Below are 18,326 nucleotides of genomic sequence, written 5' to 3'. Positions count from 1 at the left end.
TATGAATTGGGTAGATTTTTTATTAAGAGATGACAAAAAGAAATTATTGTTCTTATTTTTATTACTCATAACACCTCATGAGAAAATTAGACACTGACGGCTAAATTCTACCTCTCAAACAGTCTAAAATGACAACATATGGGATTGATAGCTTCAAAGACTCAAATTCAAGAAATGAATAGGTTTTAGATACTTAAGAACAAATATTTAATGCAGGTACAGTCAATTTTCTTTACAATGAAACCTAACAATTAAACTAATGATAAAAAAGGCAGAAAAATAGAGTGGACCAGAAAGGCAGTGAAACCTGAGGCTTAGAGTTAAACCTCATAGATTCACTCCGTCAATTTCCACTGATGTGTTTCACAGGTTTAGTTATGCGACAAAGAATTGTGCCCTCATCTAGTAGGAACATAGTGATGAATACATGTTTTTCCATTCCTTCATGGTATAGTGAGTACACAAAGTAACCATAGGTAGAAATGTCAAAAATGTGAATCTTTTACATTGAAGACAAACAGCTCTAGGATGCTCCCCAAAGGAAATAATGAAAACTAATCCGTTTTAATGGGACATCATTAGGGTTGGGCATCGTTTGAATATAAATGATTCCGGTTACAAACGATTCTCATTCTCTTCAGGGGCATGGGCAAAAACGTTTGCATGGTTTAAATCAGGGATATCCAAAGTCCAAACTACGGCCTTCCATTTTTTAGCGGTTGGCACCATAGTCTAAAAATGGAACTGTGTTTTCTTTTCATTGAAGTTCAAGAAGTTAGTGCCATCCGGGGTTTGATTTCCTCCAAACAGGGCAAAAGTGATCTGAAGGTGAAAGTATCCTTTTTGCTTAGCGGGACATAGATCTGACTGTCATCTGCGTAGCAGTGAAAGGAAATACCCTGCTTCCTTGGTGGATGGAATTCTGGGGCAACAAATACAATGCAAACAGCTGGGACCCCAAAATTGAACCCTGTAGAGCACCATACGACAGTGGGGCAGAGTGGGACTTAGAGCAACCAAGGCTAACACAAAACATCCTGCCTGCCAAACAGGATTTAAACCACTCTAGAGCGCTACCACTAAAGCCCATGTTGTGCTGCAAACAAGCTAACAGAATACTGTGGTCTGCCATATCAAATGCTGCAGTCAGCCATGTGCACATGCACAGGGGAATCGGAATGATTGCCCGGGTTCCTATCAATTCTTGAGACTCGATGCCCAACCCTAGACATCATACATGACAGCAGTCCACACAAGTAGAGGAAGGTAGCGTTTTTATGTATTAAGACACAATAGTGTTGATTGATATAAAACCGGCGCTGCTGTGAGCTAAACCATGAGAACCAAACTACCAGGACGATGACGAGAACAAAGCTTCGCTCTCCGACTGACAGCCACATGAAAGCATGACAGAGCAGCGGTTGTCACGAGAATAGAAAAAAAGGCTAGAAAGCCACTACTTTGCTTATTTCATGGTAATGTTTATGTAAGTTCATGTGCAAATGTGGCACAGGCTTGTTACACATTGAAGACTGACATGACTACATTTGTTTATGGAAAATACTGCTTACAAAACCAAATTAGGAGACATATTGGATAAATGTCTTGTTTACGAGCCTGACAAGCGACAGGGCATGTGGTCTTATTGGCCATAAGTCATCACAAAGTTGAATGAGCGAGTCATTACCTCATTTTCCTGCAAGTGCCCTCTTTTTGGACAGGCCGAGTCTGGACAGCTAATTGCAGTTTCAAGGCCTTCTTTAATCAATAGTTCCACATACTGCTTCAGGCACTGGTGGGGAGAGGAAGAAAAACGGTCGAGACGGTCTAACACATAGGGCAGATAAATGAATGCAAAACAAAACAAACAAAATCACCACAGCAAATGGTCTGCTAAAACCAGAGTTTTGCTCTAATCGTCTAACCAGAGAATGAAAAGATAAGATGACATGCAATTTGGAGCTAAACATCTTAACTAAAAAGATAAATATTTAGCAGTTTTGTAAATTTGCAGCACATTTTTTTCCACCTTTAAATAAATAAATGACTAAAGGTGAAATGTTTTTTATGTGAAACAGAAAAAGAGCAACAAAAATGCCACTTCCTGTTTATTTGATCACAGGAACTCCATTTGTGAAATCTTAACCTTCAGAAACGGACTTTTAATTCCACCAACAAACATGCCCTATTATTATGTCCTTGAATGTATTTTTACTTTCTATTACCGCAGGGGTCCCCAACCAACGGGCCGCAGGCCACACAGGGAGACTGAACAAATAATATCGTATTAATCGATCTGAAAAAACATTTCTTTTGAAAATCAAGTGTATTCGCCTGTGCCTCTGTCAAAACGGACATCTCGGTAACATAAAACCAGGAAAACTGAGCCCACAAGCTATCCAATTTTTTTTTTTTAATATCATGTTTGGAGAGCTTCTTCAAAAAGAGGAACAGGCCAAATTATGTCACAGAAGAGCAACTTCCAACATTTCCAAGTAAGAGAAAACTGTACTGTATTTTAGAAACAATACTGTCAGTTCTACTTAAAGACCCTGTAAAATGAATTCAGAGATTTGTTCCAAAATACAGTCCACATGATTGAAGACAAACAGCATGTGCAAAAAATGTGAACTTATGTAATATTGAATTGTGGAGATATACTTGTAACATTAAACTGCTTTTCACCATTTCAGTATTGTGAACGTTTTGACCTAAAACAGGGCCTAGTGACCCATTTGGGCATCCGGCATGAGTCGCCCCCTCCTGCACTATATAGGAACTTGAGCTGCCGAGTTACGTCATTGGGAGACTGACATGAGTAAGCCCTGGTTCACTATATAATTCCTACTGTGACAGCATGCAATTAGCTAGCTGACTTATGCCTACACCCTGAAAATGCATCTTCTCCAAATGTCAAAATTATCAGAAAAGCTTGTGTCGTTAGATAAATTCCAAAGTGTTTAGGGATGTCACATATCCAAAAGAATATTCTCTTTTTGTACATAACAGCATTAAAAAAGAAATAGGCTTGGCCAGTCATGCGCTCCTATTGGCTCAGCTCAGCAGCGCAAAGTATCATGGTCTACGTAGTTCACAATGCTGTGTTCGGCCGAAGTAGACCGATGGAGATGTTTAAAAATATTTGCTGGTTTGACTGATTTATGGGACCTTTTATTGGTTAGAACATACTTTTGTTCACGTGAGCAATATTGTGTTTAATTTGGTTGTGCGGGTGTGTGTATGGTTTCTGTAGAACACGAAATACAAATAAAATGAACATGAGCAGTTGCATGTAAATGTCACGAAACAATAGTTTGATTACAATTACTTCTTATTTAGGTGCCTCACTAAGCTCACCAAGTGTTATAACAACAAAAACAAAATATTCAGAGTATAAAACATGAACAGAAGGTCACTGATAATTTATTCATAGGAGGCTGTGACTGGTTGCTGCTCACCAGTGTACAGAAGATACATTGGCACTGTGTGATGGTGGTCATCTGCTCCAGGGGGAACTCTCCAAGGCACAGCTTACATGAGACCAGGGGGTCCACGGCCAGCTCCCATGTGGGACGGTACCGTGCCGCGGTCATCTTCACCGCCACAGAGCTTTAATACACACACAAAAAAAAAAAAAAAAGACATAGAGTCAAGCAAGAAAACAAATTGAGCTAATGAGTTCAAACATGTCCAAACATCTTGGGTAGCATGTCGCACAAGTGGTTACCACGTCTGGTGCACAATTCTGGGTCTGAATGTCAGCTGTGGCTTTCCTGTGAATGTTGAACCCCATGCTGGCCCGCTACGGTGTCACAGAGCTGGTGTGTTACTGCAACAATAATTACGATCACGTAATCTTTCCTTTCTTTTCTTTTCTATTTGTACAACACATGTATCTTTCCTGAGACAATGACACATTGGTAGTCTTTTGTCAATCTACTCACCCTGTAAAACAAGGTAATGAGTGGTCTCCTTTTTTGGGTTCCTATTTGAACAACAGCTGATCAATTTTGGCCGATACTGATCATCTGAAAATCACATGACCAGTCTGAGTGTTGATCATGTGATCGGATCAGGGAAACCCTAATAGACAGGAAAACTCTGTCTAAATTTCATGTTCATTTTTTGAATTCTGGAAAAAAAAAAAACACTCGGGATACAATCAACCATTGCAGCTCCCTTCCATACTGGATGGAAAAACAGTTGATTTATTCATCACACATCAATGCGTCTCTATACCACCAACATCGTCAAAAGGGTTATTTTCACCAGCGTTGGCTCACACTCTCCGTCTATCTGAGGCACACCCACGACATTTTTTTTTTTTTTTTCCCATGAAGTGGTCTCGCGCATACGTCAACACTTGTATCAAGCTCTGGCCTTGCTGCTTAGCAACTGACTGAAGAAGAATTAGTTAGAGGGGGCATGGAGAAGGAGGAGGAGAGTCAAAAAAACACTCAAACGTAGTATGTTTTAGCTGAAAACAGTGTAATGCTCTTCTGTCACGTGCTACAAAATTATCTATGTTAGCTTTCATGACCCTTAATTTTTTGTCTTCTTAGTTTAGCGGCAAAATAGAACTTCAGTGATGTAGTTGAGCGAAGGTAGACTCGGAATGATCCATTTGTAAACTAGGCACTCATTAGAGTGTAGACTATGACTTTGATGTAGATGTTTTGTTTGAAAAACCTATCTCAAAAATGCTACAGTACATGCGTCAACTAAGGAAAAGCATGAGATGTTAGAATGTTGTTCGATGCTGTGCATGCGCAGAGTAATGAGACTATATTAACAGCACTTCCGCTGGTTGCAGCCAAGCACTGCACTCACTTTCGAAATGACTGATCCATAGTTCATTTTACACAATCATCAGAATCCCTCACAATCGATTAGTTGATTATCAAGGGGGAAAAAATCTGGGTTTGCACTTCATCGGTATCCTCACAAAAATAGAATGGCTTTTGCTTTATTAGCTTTTGAGCGGTCTAGGTTGCCTAAACACATGACAATATGAAAACATATCCACATTTCTGCCGTAGCCACCCACCAAGGATACAACTGATGTTGTTAAAAGGTGACATCAATAAACTTAAGGAACAAATTCATTCAATATGATCTGATTTCCTTCAGGTCTCCTCCATCATATCATTTTAATCAAACCTCTGTGGGAGGAGGAGGAGGAAAAGTGAAAAAGAGACAAATAGGCAAAATGTGCGCCTCATGTTTGACTCACTGAAATCACAAGGCATTCATCCATCTATTCAGCATCCATCACATTAACCGGAAAGCACTGAGCGGAAACGACTCTCCATTATGCAGACACCGAACTCGTAAACCAAGGCTTAAACGGCAATTTGTTATCGAGCGTTGATCCAAGGTGCCACTACATGTGAGTGAGTGGCTTCTGTGGTTGGAAAACAATAAGAACACGGTAATGTGTTTATTTAAAAATGGGACCAATTCTTAGTTGTGGACTAGGATAATGATTTCCAATGCTAATAGGAAAAAATATGTATTAACAAATTCGTACAATTATTTTAGATGACAGGAAAAATACTGAACTACTAAATATGTAAACAGAAAGGAAGACAGCAGAGTCTCAGAGTTAAACCTCTTCACATTCAACTGTAGCGTAACAAAATAAAGTAATCGCAGCATGCAAATTATCTATCACATTATGACACACAGTAGTTCAGACATCATATCAAACTTTGCTCTATTTACTTTTTTTATTTCTACAGAAAACATCAACTCGTCATAGAGATGCACTGACAAGTACTAGTATTATGTTTTTGTCCCCAAAACGCACAAACTTTCAATAAATACCCACGTTCAAACATATGTGTTTGTATCGGTTGTGTTTCAATATTAAGAACAAATTGCTTGTTTTGCTGATTCACTGCAAAACGCGTAAAGTTTGTTCTTTGAAAATAAATACTTTGCAAAAAAAAGTCAAATGATTTTGTATACAAGTGTACATGATTGACAAAATTCTTTAAAACCGATTGACTACACATTTGAAACATGAAACAGTATCTGTCATAAGAGCGTCATAATGATTGAATGTGGCTGCAGAAGTTACAAGGTTAACTTAAAGCGAAAGTCAACCCCAAAAATGTCTTTACAAGAATATGTTCTATGCAGGCCCATTAGTCGAAACATGGCATTCTTATCAATATTGCGTTTGTGGAATCTTTTTTCCCCATTTCAGGGGGCTCAAAAACCGACCAATCATGGCTCAGCTTCAGAATACAGGTGAGCCGTGATTGGTCGCTATCTTAGTCATGCGCAAATGTGATGTAATTTATGGCTGAAAACGGGTGGATTTTGCTCTATAACTCACATTCCACACACACAATATTAATCAGAATGTTGTGTTTGAACTAGTGAAGGTGCATATAACATATTGCAAAGAATATTTTTCAGTTGACTTCCAATTTAATCTTCTTCTTTAGACATTGCGAATGCTTTTCATTACACAAGACTAAGAATATGAACGACTTGGGAGTGGGGCATGGCTTAACACAAAACTCACAAGTGTATCGGTGGAAATTTCAACAGCAGCAGTGGCAAGAGAATAACGTTGGATTCATTCTAAAAAGCTTGGCAAGGATGTCCTGAGGAGGTGAGAGAGAGAGACAAGAACACATCTAATAATTACTTTCACAGAGAAAGGGTGGTGCAGTGCAATTCCAGTGTTGCATTATTAACGGGCTGGTCCATTATCCCTGGCATCTGCACATTTCCAAACAGAGTCTTACACTATCGGAATAGACAATTGACTACGGTATATTTCCTTGATTGGCTACGGGAAACAGTTTTTAATTTATAGTTTGTTTGTTTGTTTATTACTTCAACAAGCGTAAAAGAGAGTATTAGTTCGCTACACTTACATTGTATGAGCCTAGAATGACGGTTAATGTAACTTATCAACAATACTTCTTTGGAGTAGCGTCTTCCGCAAATAAGCATTCAACGGTGCAATGCTGGAGAAGCAATTTTGCACATTACACTACATTACAGTGTACATTTGTTGAAAATTAGTTTTACTTCCAGATGTTTTTGAATGGCATTTTCCTCTTAATAGTTTTCCTAATTTTATCCTTAATCAATTTAATTGTTTTTCTAAAATAGGTAGGCTAAGCAATTTTCATAGTTGCGTTATAAAATAACCTAAATTCAGCCGTTTTTCTCTGGGCCATTGAGTAGTATTTAAAAATAAATAAATAAATATTGATATCGATCAATATGAAATACTTTTCTCATATTAATACTTTTCAGCAATACTTCCCGGCCCTAATCAGGGTGCAGATAATCAATTCTAAGTATTTGTTTTGTTATTATGTAAAAGCATTTGAGTGATGTTGTCATTTGTGAAAAATGTTCCCAATATTAAATTAGCAAGTGATTCTGCTGCAAGGTATTTAAATACAAGCATCCTAGTGTCTGTAGTGTTATGAATCGGGTTGAACATTCGTTCAGTCTGAAGGGAATCCACGCATTGTTTAGCTGATTGGGGCGCCATCCATGTGACTCTAGCTCCATAGCCATTAGATATAGCTACACAAATGCATAACAACCTATTGCATAACAAGTCATGATGGAGTGAGTGATTATTTCTCTTGGGAACAACATGGAAAACAAACATTCTTTTTAGTTTATCTTATGTTTCAATGGTAGCCTCCACTTAAGAATGTATGGGTAGGGGTTAGGGCAAATGGTGGGTCAACTCAAATATAAATCATCAGCTCACAGCGTACAGTAGGGCTCGTTTTTTTTTGCAGTGCTCCTGACTGACCCAGGGTTGTATGTTTTTTTATAAAGCTAAATTGATTTCAAAATAGTTATCTATGGTAATGTATTTTTCTTATCTTGTTTTTTATATGATTAATAATAAAATAAACTCTGTGAAAATAATCTCTAGGTGTTATCCCAGTGTTATCATAATCGAGCGAAGGGAAAAACAATGTGGCTAAAACATCCAAGTGACTATTTTTAGCATGTGCACTAACTAACAGTAGCTAGAATGCAGTGGCAAATGATACAACTAATGCCATAACCTATATACTACGGGTGCACACCAAATTGCACAGCAATGAGCAGAGAGCAGCCAGACAGGGCCTTATTTTGGGACGCGAAAGATGACAAGGCCTTCTTGGAAGCGACAGTGGTCGCTGACAGTCTCAGTCTGCCCTTGACATGGAGGGAAGAGACCTACGAGGTTTGCCAAGAGTGGTGATAGCCCTTGTTTGTCCATGCCCCTCCCTTATGAGTTACATAAGAACCCCAGATAGATTTTGGCATCCCAAGTAGTGAGACAGACATCAATGTCACATCTGCATGTCGCAACCTAAATTGCTGAGGTGATGTTTTTTCGTTGTAGTTTTACTGCAACAGCATGCTAAATATCCCGTGGGAACAGTGCAGCAAACGTAGTACAATAACACTACACTTTTCACTGCCCCTTTGAATTACACTTTCCATCACATATTGTGCAAGCAATCATGAAAGACGTCTGGATCATCGCAAGGTCAACTAAAATGGATCCCCTAGTGGCATGTAGTATTTGAGGTGTAAAATAATGGCTGTGTTTTAAGTTACTGGAGCAGCCATTCCCAAACATTAGGCCACACATCGCTTTTGCCCTTCTGACACAGTTGGCACAACCCCTCTCTTCTGCATAGACTGGAGGCTTAAGAAAACGTCAACAAGATCCATTTATTGCCAATGTTTAGTCGTGCATACATGATTATAACATGACAAATTAATCAATTGTCCGAAGTGAACTAAAAGGAAACACAATATCAAAAGCTACATAAATACTTGAATGATCCCGGGGAAACTAAATTCGTTCACACAAGTTATGCACGCATTTACTGTAGCTATGCTGAAAACTGGCCAACAAGCAGATGCAGAAGTAGATTTTGGGTACCATAACTTAAAGGGGACACTTGGGTGAGCTTAACATTGGCACTTACATAATAGGTTTGCATGTAAAAATGACATCAGTACTAAAGTGCCCCCACCCCAAAAGACTCTGTCGTGATTTAAGATATTTTTTTATGATTAGATTTACGACAAATTGCCCAGCCCCCTATTGGGGCGTGGCTTATGTTATGTTTTCGGTCTCAGTGGTCTACGTCATGGGAGGGAGGCAAGTGTGGTAATATTGCTCGCTTTGTCAGTTCTGTTGTCTAAAACGGCGACTGATCTCCACCAAAATGCAAATGCACATTACTACTCTTGTCCACTTCAACCTGTGAAAGTATAAAAGTGTTCTGCACTTTAGTTTGGATTTATTGACATAAAACGTGATCTCATCATGATCACCTCCACAAAATCAAAAATACTGTGGCGATTGCTCCTCCACTTTCACAAGCTGAAGCGGACAAGAGCATGAATACGTACACGAACCCCGACTGGTTATTTTCCGGAGATTTTGCTACGCTAAACTCGTGTCAACTCCCAGGAGGGAGACGGCAGCTTGCAGTGAGCGGCAGGGCAAGATCTTTATCTTTTTGAAAACCAGATGATGGGTTCCATAAAATTGAGGGGTTTCTTTTGAGTTGGGAAAATAAGTGCCTTTTTGGGGAACATATTTCATGTGATATGGCCAATAAAATACAGTCCCCTCCAAAAAAATTGCCTTAAAATTAGACTAAAACAACATAACTTCTCAACACACACTCCAAAAGGTACTCCAAGTCGACACATCAAAATTACTCTGATGTTTCCAACTAGAGGTGTAAAAATTAACCGATTAACAACTAACCAATTATCAAATTTACCAACAACTATTTTAATAACTGATCAAGTAATTGTCATCTGATTTCACCCTTTCAACAGTAATCATTTTCTGATTTCTGTAGTTCTTCATGAAACAGAAAACATTTGTGTTTAATCAAAATAAGACATTTTCAAACACCTGCTTATACTTTGGACAAAAATTACCAAACCAGTAATTGAATCCGTTTCAAAAAGGTTGCTGAGTACAACATCAACCCCTCTCATGTGATATTGCTTAATTGTTGTTTAGTTACTTTTTTTTAGTCACAGAATACAAAATAAACAACACTCATCGATTAATAAACGCCTAGGAAAAAAATGGTTTCGTCATACTTAAACACAATTTAAAAAAAAAAAATCGGATTATTCAATTGATCGATGGAATAATCGACAGGATAATTTACTCAATAGCAACAGCTCTATTACCAACGGTGTCACTTGGCCTAAAAACCCAACCTAAATAGCACAAATGATGATTGATGATCATTATTCATGAGAAGAGCAGTGTGGGCGGTAGAATACATCATGTACTTCTGAAATCAATTACTTTTCCCTGAATATATTTGGTTTGGAGGATTTTAAAGACAGTAAATGTGTTGTTACTACTCCCGAGTGCCATTAGTCTTGTACTTTTGAAACCCTGAGCTGGAGGAATGATAAAGATATCAAAAACATTGTGAGGTTACTGAAAAGTGAGTTTTTTTCTCTTGAAAAACATGCAAAATCAGTAAATCCACTGAATTAATGCTCTCACTTTGGGAGAGGTTCATGTCTTTTAAGCCTTAACAGGAATTAAGGGACATCCTACAAACACCTCGCAGGTTGCGTCCTCCCCATCATCCTTTAATTCGCGACATGTATCACGCTGGCGTTAATCCTCTATATTAGTGGGATTTGAGCCTGTTAATGTTCAGTCACTCAAAAGGCTCTATCTTAATGAAGTTAATGTTCTGCAAAGTCCCTGTTGCAGGTATACATACCACAAACTTCACTATAAAACATCTCGGGAACAGAGAGTCATAGGTCAGTAGTGTGAATAGGAGGGGGCTCAGCACACAGCCCTGAAGGGGAGCAAATATTACATGGGACTTTGCTGAATTGCATGTGCTGCTTCAGTTCATCCACATTTTTTATTATTTTGTTGCCAGCTACATTCTCCCCTTCATCTTCGAAGCAGGCCTCATGAGAATTCCCTGTGAGTTTTGAAAAATGAAAGAAAAATGCTCTCAGGAAACTCACAATGCCCGCACCAAACACCCCCAAATAGTCCATTATCAAATAACTAGTCAATGAACACAAGGTCAAGTCGGTGAATGAGGGAGGTGGAAAACCAATAAGGGCTGCATTCAGGCTGTCTGACTGAGGAAGATGATGCCTTATGGCTGCATTGAATTTTAATAACTTTCACCACTTTAGCTATGTCGTTGTTTGATTATAAATGCAATTACATTTTCAAACTTTATGCACACATATATGCATTATGATGCACTGGTCCATCCGCGTATAACGCCAATTGAAATTCATTGGTGGGGGGGTGATGTAATTGTTTGCAATATAAAATTGGCCAATTAATTGATCAAAAAAAGTGAAAACCATATTTCAGTCAACTGATATCTTAAACAGATATGTTTCTTATTACTATCATTGGGTAAATAACACAGACTAGACAACTGAAAATGACATCACGACTACCCGGGGCTCAGGGAACGACCAGTGGCTCAGCTTCAGAAAACAGGTGAGCTGTGATTGGCCGTTACCTCAGCCCTGAGCAACTGTAATGTCATTTTCAGTCAACAGAGGTGACAAAATGGCCGCCTCCAGAGATGGCTAAAAAAAGGGTGGATTCATTTATTCCACAAACACAATATTTATCAGAAAGCCTTGTTTCAACTAGTGGGCCTGCAAAGAACATTTTCTGGAAAAACATATGTTTGGGTTGACTTCGTATTTAAGAATGCTTGAAATCTTGTCAGTCACTCAATATGCACAATTCAAAGTTTCCTTTATAAACGGGGTCATTTTGGTGGTATGTTAATAGGACAACCATATTTGATGGCATGAAACATTCGATATTTGGGTCTGAAAAAATACATTTTTTGAAAACTAAATCATTTTAGTGCAAATGCTGAAAATAATCTTGCATGCATGTTTACTGTTGGTTAAGTGAGTGTTTGTCACGTTATTAACTATGATTTAAAAAAAAAATGTAAAGCTTTTCTTTATCTGTTTTGGTTTAACGTGATTGGCAGTTTATGTACTTATTTATCTATTGGATGTTTTTTTATTTATTGTCACTAATGGTATTACTATTGTCTTTTTTGCATGCTCTTTGGAGGGTTTGTGGGGAGGGTAATAGAGACGTAAATGGCGTTAAGGGGGGGAGGGAGCGGTACAGCTACCACCAGACACATTTTTTATATACAGTAAATTTAAACCCACACATGGAAAGATACATGCAACATCTTTCAAATAGCTGCAACTTCACCTAAAGTCTATACAGTATCATCTCGGCAGTATCACGTCACCTGCTTGATTGTAAAGCAAATCTAGAATGGTGTTCCCACTGGAGGAGGAAATGTGCTCACATCCTGCTGACTTTGTTTTTAAAAACACAAAGGATTGAAGAGAGCAGAGGAAACAACTGTGAAAGGCTGACGTCTGTGTGGCTGATCAAAAAAAGTGAAAACCATGATCCACTTCCTCAAAATTCCAGCACAGTGCTAAATGTGTTATTACTTCCACGTAAGGAGGTTTTCTTCCTTGTTTGGTGGTTCGCAAGATGACATAAAACCGACAGCACATCCAGATATTGTTTTTATATTTTCTTTCGCTTCTGCTTGATTCATCCATTAATTGTAATTACAAAACATTGGCATATCAAGCGTGAAATGTGTATTTGCACAGATTAACAACTAGGTATTGCTTGAAAAAGAATTTGATTGCATTCTTGACTTTTAAAGCCGAGGACAAAAGCAAGGATAAAAGGATGCTAATTAAATGGCTTGAATAACAACCACAGAGAATACGGTTAAGAGATCACACAGAGGAAAACAACAGGGGAGTTTGTTATCAGATGACCGACCAAAAGTTGGCTCAGATAACCTGATAAAGTCTCTTATCCTTCTTTAGTCAAAGGTATTTTTCTGAGATTAGCAGAGATCACTCCCGTTTTGACTAGTGGAGGCGCATAGAATATTTTATTGTAAGAAGTTTTTTGGGGGGTTTAAAGCTTAACCTAAATTTTAATAATAATAATAATAATAATAATAATAATAATAATAATATTACACACCAGAGAGTGACGTGTGTGTTTGAGTTATTGTAGAGAGTATGTTTTATTATTTGGTTTTAATATTAACTTATATTTACACTTGTATGACCATTACGTTGTTGAAATGTTACATAAAACATTGGCAGTAAAGTAAATAATGGTTTTATAATGGCTAAAGGTCATCCTCTGGAGAAAAATATCCTCACAGTGTAAACTAATCAGAAGTTCACCAGCCACAAGTATTTCACTTTAGCGGTTCAACAGCAAAGCTGGCATAATTTATAACATGCATTTATTAGATAAGAAGTGATTCAAATATTTCCTAACCCTGTGTGGTATCGCCTTGTGCTGGGCCTCACCAACTCCTACCCGCTGACACTCCCAGATTTATGCCCACCACTTGACTCATCTATTTCTACTGTGGGTACTCATTGCCAAATGACGCCAGTCCAAGTCTGGACGCCCTCTGTTCTCTTCTGAAGTGTAGGCGGCAGAGTTCAGTGATAGATGCACAAATTGTAAGAGCAATGAGCTGACATATTCCACGTCAAGATGAAGTGCGAACACAAAACACAGTTTGTTGCTGAACTGAGCTGAACTTGGCAAAGGCAAAATATTTATATTCAACTCCTCATCCGAAATATCTCTGTCATTTCGTTCCAAATTACTTGCGAGAAGGTTTCTGGCACAGGGAGTAGAAGCGGAAAGCAAAACATGTTTAGAACGTCCTGGGTTTTTTTTTCTTCCCTGTTGTAAAAACTCTATTTCAACTATATTAGAAATAGCTCCGGTTCATGCATGGTGCTGAATAATGAATAAGGGGGGAGTTTTGGCAGGAGACACAAATAGACCTCAAATCAAAAATGGGGTCCAAGAATGGTTTTGATGGTTATTTTTATGACAGATTTCCTGCCTCCCTCATAAGCCAGAACGGGTAAGTATTGTGAGGTAAGAGCGTTACACCAGTGATACACCAACCAGGGTGGCTGGCATAGCACATTACCATGCCATGAGATCACCATGGAATTACACAATTTCACTCAATTTGCTATTCAATTATTTATCTATTCATTCATTCAAATATCGGCATCTCTGTGGGAGAGTGATTAGCACATCCGCCTCACAGTTCAGAGGTCCTGGTTTCGAAACCCAGCACCGGCCTTCCTGTGTGGACTTTACTATGTTCTCCCCATGCCTGAATGAGTTTTCTCTGCATACAGTGGAGCGTCACAATTGGCTAATTTCCGCGAATAATAGGCTCTTTGCACAAAACGCTGCGACGTCGCATCCTGTTGGGAAGTTGCAGCTCACTCTTTTCCAGTATCGGCTCCACTCACAAGCATCATAGCAGTCTCCAGTGAAAAGTTAGATTTGTTTTCTTTTCGTTCCAAAAGCAACACAAACAATAATATTAGCATTGTTGTATTCATGTGCACATAGACCTCCAAATTCAACGGCGTCTTAAGCAGCTGCGGATTTCACAGTGATATTTCATTCCCTCGTGAGAAGTGACAATACTGTGTGACAGAACTTGCTTTCCAGGAACCGCAGTGAATGAATACATTAAAAGGAGAAAATAGACTCGCTAAAGAAAGAGACCCCAACCATCCATACCCAATTCAAACTTTGAAAACATTCGAACGCATGGCGAATGGCATAAGCAGAGATGCCCACATAAATTCGGATGAAGAAGTGCATGTTTTTGGAATGTGGGCTGGAGGACCTGGTGGAAAACCACACACGCATAGGGAGGACATTGGAAATCACACATGAGGCAGTCATGCTAACCACAAGCACACCGTGCTGCCTCAAGAGCAGAGCTTGGATTCGCCTAACCGCCACCATGTTCTGTCCTGCATATTTAATCGACACGCGTGGTCCCGGTCCATCCCTCGTCGGCGACAGCCAATCAGTGTCGAGAATGTAATCTTCATGTCACACGTAGGTGCCGCAAGAACAGACACGGCGCCAAACAGGGAATAAATATCATACGAAAACAACTGACACAGCGTGGTGATCGGTGAGGTAAAAACATTATGGGGTTTGGGATTTAGAATTCCATTGATGTAAGTAATGGAAGAGCGATGGACACATCAGCATTGAAATGAACATACTCAAAAATCCAAAGAACAAACACCACAACAATGATGTGGTCCACCATTGTTATTTTGGGTGTAACATTGTTCTTCATTTTTAAAAATTAATAGTGTGGTTTTTCAACAAAAAAAAACAAGCAAACAGCCGAAACAATAATTCTCAGTCAAAAATGGTGGTCAAACTCAAAGAGAGCATTTTTTTTGTCATTTAAAGAAATTGTACCCCTTTAACGTTCTATATCCATGTAGATTCATGCTTGTATTGTTACCATGTGTCATTCCTTTGGACTCGCATGCAGTCATTGAGTTTTCCAAGCATCACAAGCGTCCTCCTCCTCCATCTTAAGTAAACTCGCCTTTCCTGTGGGAGTGAGTCGATAGCCACCGGGTGTTTCTGATTTGTGTGGGCCATCTTTTTTATTTATTTGCAGCAAATTGGGGCTTGCTGCATTCAATTCCCACTCTCAAGAACACTCCACAACAGAGGTTGCCATTATGACAACGGCATGTCTGAACACGGTATCCCAGAAATGTGCTTTTCAGTCATAAGCCCGTAATAAAATGTCTAAAAGAATGAAACTAGAAGGAAAATCAATACAGTACCAAAAAATATGGGAGGATTATATAACATGTCATTGTCAACTAGGGTGGACCACTGGGTGCTGTCAAAAATACATTGCAACAGTGTTCATTTACATCATTTTGACTTTAGCTGGTTACACACAAACAGACAACAGAGCCAAATTTGAGCATTTTCCCTCCCTAGCATCAATCAGGAAAAGACAGATTTTGGAATGATTATCCTGAGCAATTATCCTGTGGTGATGTTAAACCTCTTCATTACCTCTGCTCAAATGGTAAAATAATGAGTTTGGCAAAGTCACAGACTGTGAATTTGACATGAAATGGAATGATAACTAATTCTGAAGTGACCTAAAGCTCGCTATGTTGCCGGGCAACACGTACCTACAACGGAGCAAAATTGGAGCATTTTCCCTGTCTTGCACTCAAAGAGCAAAATCCGATTCATTGTGTACAAAAGATAAAATTGTGCAAATTATTATAGATGTGGGGTGTGCTCGGGATGATTTAACCTCCCTGACAAAACCTCCCTCGCAAAGCGGATAGGGTCGACAATTAGGAATGTTGAACCTGTTAAATTTTTCCACTCACTTTTTACGGACAAGGCACAGACTCTGCAAATGTGACGTGAAATGGAACGATAACTAATTAGAAGTAGTGTGTTGTTGCTGGACACACACAGTGGAGCAACTGCTCGTGTTGAGTGTTTGTATAATGTTTCTCTTAGGCTCATTCAACACAAAACCTGAACATTACAAGGTGAATTGTTTACAAACGCAATCTTGCAAACAGTTCACCTTGCTACTTACTACTTTTACTTTGTTGTATTTTTCAGCTGTCTGGATGCCCTGTGGCACAACAAGACATCTGGTTTTGGGGAAAAGGCATGTGATGGTGTGTGGAGATATATGTCTATATGTAGTGTGTGCTGTGTTGGCCTTTTTGAGTACATGACCACACACAGAAAGCACATGTGGCGATTTCTCCCTCATCATTTGCGCGGTCTCTCACATTGTATGAAATGGTTAAGATGATGCGTCGTTATGTACAGTATGTGGCCACTTTAAAAAAGACAGGAGGTACAACACAACAAGATGAGGCGGTAGTCATGTGTACACATATCCCGGGCCACTGGAATGTCAAGCCTGCATTTCACGGCTATGTCTATAATGTGAGTGCACCCTGAGTGGACAAGCTGGTAATTAAACATGGAAATGACAGTCCACTAAGTGACCTTTCGGGGTAAGAGTAAACGTTTGATGTGAGGCTCTGGTGACCAGTATGCAGCATTTTCTTAGAAAGGTCTGATCTCATTGTTATTAACATGAAGGGGGTGGGGGATGAAAACAATGCATGTTCTACACGAGCCACACTTGTGTTAAGAAGCAAGTACACCTTACCTGGCTCCCTGGGATGACGCCGTCGTGATGGTGAAAGCTCAGGAGGAGGGAAACGTGGTGATGATCTCCTGAATTGGATTTAGAGAGAGAGGCGGAGGGGAAGGCGTCCAGCCAACCGAGTAAGACGGGGGTTTGTGGGGTTATTTCAGGCAGGCTGATGCCCATCCATGGTCCTTGTGTGCCCGGTCGACGAATATCAGCACCACAAAACAGCTCCTTAATATATAGTCACTCCTGGCAGATACGTAAGATGCCTCCTAATAGTTCTTTTCTTGCGAGCCAGGCTTGTTTGTGAAAACAACAACGGCAGTGGCGGCAGCGCTCGGCTTTCGGTTCCGTCAAGAGTGCGCAATGTTCGACAATGTCTGCAACATGCAAACGTTCGTTGTGGTGCTGAGGAAAAAAAAGGAAGGAGGAAACGAAAGGGAGGAGGCGGTGCTTTTACCTCTAGCCGTCGCCTACTGCTACCAACCTCAGTAGGAAATGAGCCCACTGCTGGGACGCCATAGTCGGTGTGCAGGAGAGGCTTCCTGTTTGCTGCTTGCTTACTTAGAGGACGCTTACAGCAAACCCTTGGCAGCTATTTTTAAACCAGCCACACTGCCCCCTGCAGGACAAATTTAGCGATCGCACCATCCTTCCTGGTCTTGTGGTCACGTGGTTTTGTTTTCCGTGCCATACCCTATTGGAATCGAATACTAAGAGCCAATGAGGATATAATTAAGCTCCTACTAGATATTGTTGTGATTGTGCCACGGGGTAAGGGGAAGAAAAGGGATGAATGAGAGGGTGGATGGATGGAAGGAAATGTGTCAGGGATCTGCGAGGTTTTTTTTTCTCAAAATGATGATTTTATTTATTAAGGATATTATTTCCTTAATAATAAAAAAAAATAAAATCACCATTTAAAAACTTCATATTCAAAGCTACCTGGTCCTATGCGGGAAAGTACTTTTGAGTGGGTTTTTTTTCCATATTTAATTGGCTTGAAAATTGTTGAACGAAATGCTATTGGGAAGAACTATAGATAGATAGATAGATAGATAGATAGATAGATAGATAGATAGATAGATAGATAGATAGATAGATAGATAGATAGATAGATAGATAGATAGATAGATAGATAGACAGACAGACAGACAGACACACGGACAGACAGACAGACAGACAGACAGACACATAGATAGTATA

The 18,326-nt window shown here is 39.4% G+C and overlaps 1 protein-coding gene across 1 annotated transcript in view; it reads right to left on the bottom strand.

The window, feature by feature from the left end:
• Window positions 1–17,700, bottom strand: part of rnf144aa (ring finger protein 144aa) — a 33,047-nt gene extending 15,347 nt beyond the window's left edge. Inside the window, exons 1-4 of the mRNA XM_086050123.1 lie at window positions 17,581–17,700; window positions 17,136–17,500; window positions 3,459–3,609; window positions 1,688–1,792 (exon numbers count right to left, since the gene is read on the bottom strand). Of these exons, the coding sequence (XP_085906249.1) occupies window positions 1,688–1,792; window positions 3,459–3,593 (240 nt within the window). The 5' untranslated portion in view covers window positions 3,594–3,609; window positions 17,136–17,500; window positions 17,581–17,700. The remainder of the gene's footprint in view (window positions 1–1,687; window positions 1,793–3,458; window positions 3,610–17,135; window positions 17,501–17,580) is intronic.
• Window positions 17,701–18,326: the final 626 nt, after the last annotated feature.

This window comes from Filicampus tigris, chromosome 13, assembly GCF_054856515.1.
Source record: "Filicampus tigris isolate MCC_2025a chromosome 13, RoL_Ftig_1.0, whole genome shotgun sequence".
Classification (NCBI taxonomy): Eukaryota; Metazoa; Chordata; class Actinopteri; order Syngnathiformes; family Syngnathidae; genus Filicampus; species Filicampus tigris.
The sequence above is the reverse complement of the archived record's forward strand: the minus strand, read 5'-3'. Positions and strand labels throughout refer to the sequence as shown.